General features: G+C 39.3%; 1 protein-coding gene across 6 annotated transcripts in view; it reads right to left on the bottom strand.

Annotated features, from left to right (window-relative positions):
• Positions 1-329: 329 nt before the first annotated feature.
• CCDC141 (coiled-coil domain containing 141) overlaps positions 330-6000 on the bottom strand; it is a 224136-nt gene continuing 218465 nt past the window's right edge. For all 6 annotated transcript variants that reach the window (XM_043894545.1, XM_043894543.1, XM_043894544.1 and 3 more), the window contains 2 exons: positions 3032-3885; positions 330-885 (listed from right to left, as the gene is read on the bottom strand). In XM_043894545.1, the coding sequence (XP_043750480.1) occupies positions 618-885; positions 3032-3885 (1122 nt within the window). In that variant the 3' untranslated portion in view covers positions 330-617. The remainder of the gene's footprint in view (positions 886-3031; positions 3886-6000) is intronic.

Genomic DNA, 6000 nt, shown 5'->3' with positions numbered 1-6000 from the left:
CATCTTGCACAATAATGAAAGTTACAATTTTAGCTCAACATTTCTATTCTTACTCTACAAAGAGATGTTTATGAGTACAATTAAAAACAGATTATCAAACAGCTGGCTTTGAAATAAAACTCACATCTGCATGTCTATGTAAGCGTTGGTTTGCATGCTCTTAAATTAGGAGGGAATAAACATGGTATAATTTGACTAGGTTTTATACAGAACACATCTCTTTCTAGAATTCAAAGATGTATCCTGATTCACTGCTAATGATTTACCAAGCTCTTCAAATACATTAGAGCACTAAAGAAAATTAGATTATTTCACAGAGCTGAGGGAATAAACATGGTATAATTTGACTAGGTTTTATACGGAACACATCTCTTTCTAGAATTCAAAGATGTATCCTGATTCACTGCTAATGATTTACCAAGCTCTTCAAATACATTAGAGCACTAAAGAAAATTAGATTATTTCACAGAGCTGTGGCATTAGCCAAAAAAAGCAATATGGCTAGACTGGCAGTACACTTGGTGGGGGAAGCTAAATGGGAGATGCAGGAAAATAAACAGCTGTATTGTTGTCCTTTAGGCTCATGAGAACGACATCCATGGGTGCCAACCCTGTACTTACTGTGTGAACAGCCAGTACATTAGGGACACGGTAACATAGATGACACACAGCATGATCCAGTTTATCCTCGTGATGGGCGGCTTGTGGTTACCTGTCACGTGGAGGTTGACACTGGAGGAGAGAATGCCACTAGGGTTTTGGGCCTGCGCCACATAGAGGCCTGCATCTGCCTCGCATACCTTCGGAATGAACACCAAGTGTCTTGTCTCCTTGTGTAAAACCTGCAAGTGCCCATCTGCAGACAATTTCTGGCCCTTCTTGTACCTGAAGCAGAGAGTCGATTTTTACAGTCAGGATCATGGTTTATTCACATCATTTCCAAGTTCTAATAAGCACTGCAATTGGGCCCATTGCTACTGCAATATGTTCTAGCGTTAGCAGAAACTCAGTAGCAACCACAAACCCAGGGGAGCTGTTTATCTTTCAAGCAGTGGTTGGCAACTGGTGGCCAAGGAAGTATTTGATGGACTCAGACTGTTTTTTAAACACTGAATTTTTTGACATTTAACAATTAGACTATTGCATATGAAAATTCAGATATCCAACTCCTCTTAACAAAACCAGGCCATCTGGTCACACTGGGCCACCATATTCTCATGGCAACAATTACCCCGAGTGGGAAATGGCACCTTCTATCTGACCTGTGTCATTCTTTCAGCTGCTATGAAACAGCAGCTTGTGACTTCTTAAGAGTCTACTGAAGCAAGACTCTTCCCCATCAGACTCATCCTGAAAGATCCCTGGAGAATACCAATGTGCCCTTTAGAAGGAGGTACAGATATAGCACTTGCTGGCAAGATGAGCTCATTTAATTTTTGTGAATTAATTTCATTAGAAGAAAATGATTTCTAATTATAAAGAGCATCCATGCAATTGGATTGTTACTGTAATGACACATTTCTAAAAGTTTCTTATGAATATGAGCACTTAGCTGCAGCATTGTATAAAGCAAATAATGTTTATTTTGCACACTCTAGATTCTTGCTTATTTATTTCTCCTCATGTTGTTCCACCCAAGAAGTGGTGACAAACCTGAATCACTTTCTATTCCCAGTGCCTGAGTGATGATTTTGCATTTTTCTGAGTGTCCTAAGACTGATTCCCTGACAGCTTGCCAGTTGTTAACTGAGAAAAATTGTTGTAAATTCAAGGGCAAGATATTTTTTTCCACAATATCACAATAGTTCTTCAACAATAAATGCTAACCAAGCCATTTTTGTGTGTGGACAAAAACAAGAAATACTTCAGACAACATTTTTATTTGGAGTGAACTAATATTTAATAATGAATTAAATAATGATATTAAATAATGAATTTACTGATATTTAAATTCATAAATATGAAATTCCTGATCTGTAAAAAAAACATGCAATTGTAAAGACAACAAAATAAGACAAAAAGCATAAATGGCTGCACTGTAATCCAAGTGCAATTTCATTTAATAATCTGAGAGACCAATGTTTTTTCATAAATTATTTAGATAACTGATCCACACTTCAAGTACCATCAAAGGGAAAACACAGTAATTGAAATTGTTATTGTCTACTGAAACATTATGATAAACAAATGCTATTTTACTTGGTTTATAAGTATAAACTTGTGCTCACATTTTAGTAACTTTGTCCTCAAAGAAATACATTTAAGGTTGAAAAGTTTCTAAATGTTTAAAAGTAACCCACATGTTAAGGAAGTTAGAACTGCTTTTATAACAAAAATGATTTAAAACCTGTATTCTGTGTTTTACTTTTACTAAAATAAATAGGCTAAAAATAATGATGTCTCTAGAGTAAAACCACATTGTTCACAGCTCAGTTATTATGCCACCTTTCAAAAAGGGGCTTATTGCCTATCATAGAAGCAACTATGAAGGCAATATTTTTATTCCATCTTCAACATTGAAGAAATTTATAAAAAGAAATCTTAGTGAAATAAACAATATTAGAAAAGTGGCGTGTGTGACTATATTGCGAGAGGGAAAAGATGAAACAGGTAAATGACAGAAAAGGGAAATAGCCAAATGCTTTTTTTTTTTTTTTTACTGAATTCAGGTTATTAAACCAAGAAAATTTCATGCTTGTGTAGAAATAAACAGTAGGAAAGAAGTTCAAGCCACAATCTTTAGAAATGTGGAATGTCAAACTGATACTAAAAAATGGTGCAACTAAGTTGTAGTGCTTTTGGACTTGGTTAAATTACTATTTTATATGGTTATTTTTTAAGAGTATTAGCCATGTGGTTACTAAAAATGAGAGCTGGGGGTTTGATGTGAGATTGAAACATGCACAGCTGCCGTGATGTAGAACATTAACCGGCTTCCCCTAAACTTTAAAGTTAGTGCACACAGAATGATTTGCTTAGAGAAGAGATTCAATTTGTTTCTGTTTAGGGCTTGTCGTTATAGGCTACCCACCATGTCAGTGTAGGCTCTGGAAATCCTGTTACTTCAACTTCCAAAGTCACTGGAGAACCTTCCATGACAGTTACGTTAGACAGGAGCCTGGAAAAATTAGGGGCCTGGCCAGCTAGGCTGACCATACTGTTCTTAGCTGGCGTACTTATAATCTCTTCTCGGGGAACCATTTGCCTCTGACAGGCCTGGCTGGGGCCTGGATGAAACCCGAGGCCCGAGAATGCATCCTGGGAAGCATGCAGCCTATTTCGGGTTTTAGTGACGTTATTATCAGCATGCATTTTCTCTGGTCTTTCTAGCAAATGTCCCTGAGCCTGGGGGTGCTGTTGTGAAGCTCTGTCATGCACTTCACTGCGCATGCTCTCTGGAAGTTGAGCCCTGATTTTGTGGAAGGCAGTACTCTTCTCCAGAAATCCTTGGGATGTTAATGGGGGCTCGGCTTGGACCTGGGGGGAAGGCTTCTCAAAATGACTTGAAAACGTTTCTCTCTTATCATTGCAAGCATCAGCAAAAGCAGCAGGTGGAGGAAAGCCAGATTCAGGGGCCTCTCCTGGACCGCTGGCCCCCGTCTGCATCCCGTGGCCGCTGAGGTGATGGCGGGGGAACGGGCTGCCACGCGCCTCCAGCTCCATGTCGGACGGAGCGAGGAGAGAATCGGGGCTTCCTGGGACTGGAGGCAGGGAGATGTCGTCGGGTGAAGCACACTCATATTCTTCTCCTGAAAGCACGTCTCCAGGCAGAAGCAGGCCTTGGACAGCACTCTCTTTGCCGGGGACCAGCTGCTTCACGCCCTGTGGAAGCTGACCCTTTCGTGCTCCGTTGACGGCCAAGATGGCTGCTGGCTGGGCCTGCTCCTTCAAAATGGAAAAGCCAAAGTTTCAAGTTAATGTTGACAAAGCCAACTGGAGAAACAACTTGAGAACAACCGCAGTGAGTGACAGCTGGGGGCCCTGGCCCCAGCCTCACAGAACTTGAAACCATTCGTCCACTGAACCTGAGCATAGACAGTCCCATGACTAAGGAATGGGTAAACTGACCTTCGGCCGCTAAGTGAGAGGTGACAGATCTTGTGAAATAGAGGAGAGAAAGCCCTGGTTCTCGTCTCTCATGATGGGGTTGGACTGGATCCATGTTTTTCAAATCATGGTCTGAGGAGTCTTCTTCCACTAGCAAATTCTGCTTTGGTTTACTTATCTGTCTGCACGTCATAGAATGTGGTTCCTAAACATCAGAAGCTTCTTTTTAGGTGATTCTCACATCCTCCAAGAATAATCCTGCTTTTTTCTCAGGAAAGCCATTCCTTTTTTTAAATTATTGTGGCAAAATATACACACAATCTAACATTTACCATTTTAACCATTTTTAAGTGTACAGTTCAGTGGCATTAGGGACATTCATGTTGTCATGCAACCATCTCCATTATCCATCTCCAGAACCTTTTCCTGTTTACAAATTCAAAGTCTGTACCAATAAAACACTAACCTCCTATTCTCCCCTTCTCAGCCCCTTCTATTTTCTGTCTCTATGAATTTGAAAACTGTAGATAACTCATATAGATAAAGCCATTTTTTAATGACTGGTTTTATTTTCTAAAAGACCCTTAGTTTTATTCTTACAATGAAAAATATCTACTGAGTACCTATTATGTACTGGCTGCTATGCTAGACACAGGAGAGATAAATGGTGAGTAAAACTAGGTAGAATCCTTCCCTCCTGGAGATGCCAGCCTAGTGGGGAAGTAGATACAAAGGGAACAATCATACATTGTGGCCTTTTGCTGGAGAACGCACCAAGACACAGTGGAGGAACACTTGCCACTTGTCTTTCTGCCCCATGTGGAACATATGTCATGCTAGGAGACTGAGGAAACCAGTGATCCATTTCACTTACTCTTTTCTAGGATTTCTCTCCACTTGTCCACATCCATCTCTGGTTTGATAAGAGGTTCAAATATCCTTTCTGGCATGGACTCAAAACAATATTGAAGCTGAAAGAGATCTCATCTATCCCAACCTGCTTGTTCTATATCCACTTCTTTCTTTGCCTTTCCACAGCATTTGGGGTGCATTTTTACTTAATTTAACAGTTACTGGTTTTTGTCCTGTTACTACCACTTGCACATAAAAAAGTTGTGTTCTGTTTTGAGTTTGAGTTCTTCATTTTAGCCCATAGTTCTATTCCTTACATATACAAGTGATTTTTGAGAAATAAATATGTTTTCAGGTTGAAGATTAAAAGCAAAACAATATGCCTTCTACTATTCTACATACATGACTTATCTTCAGAGAAAGCATAAACCCAGTTGAGAAAAAGTGGTTTCCTTCAGCCATTTAGTAGAAATTTAAATCCTGAGTCTAAAGCCAGAAGTTCTTAAAAGCTTTTCTCATTAAAAAAAATTCCTAGTGGGATAAAATATTTGTAAAGAATATGACAAACCAGATCTCATACAACTAAGCAACAATTAAAATATGGGCAAAGGATAAATAGATATTTCTCCAAAGAAGACATACAGATGGCCAATAGGCACAGGAAAAGATGCTTAACATCACTAATTATTAGAGAAATGCAAATGAAAACTACAAAGAGTTATCACTTCCCACCAGTCAGAATGGCCATTGTTAAGAAATCTACAAAAAATAAACGCTGGAGAGGATGTGGAGAAAAGGGAGTTCTCCTACACTGTTGGTGGGAATGTAAGTTGGTGCAGCTATTGTGGAGAACAGGATGGAGGTACCTCAGAAAACTAAAGATAGAATTACCATATCATCCAGCAATCCCATTCCTCAGCATATATCCAGACAAAACTCTAATTTAAAAAGGTACACACCCCCTATGTACACAGAGCACTATTCACAATAGCAAAGACACGGAAATAGCAAAGACACAGCAACAACCTAAGTGTCCATCAACAGAGGAGTGGATAAAGATGTGGTTCATATATATACACAACAGAATAGTATTCAGCTATT

This window comes from Cervus elaphus, chromosome 33, assembly GCF_910594005.1.
Source record: "Cervus elaphus chromosome 33, mCerEla1.1, whole genome shotgun sequence".
Taxonomy (NCBI): Eukaryota; Metazoa; Chordata; class Mammalia; order Artiodactyla; family Cervidae; genus Cervus; species Cervus elaphus.
Note: the sequence above shows the minus strand (reverse complement) of the source record. Positions and strands in the feature narration are given on the sequence as shown.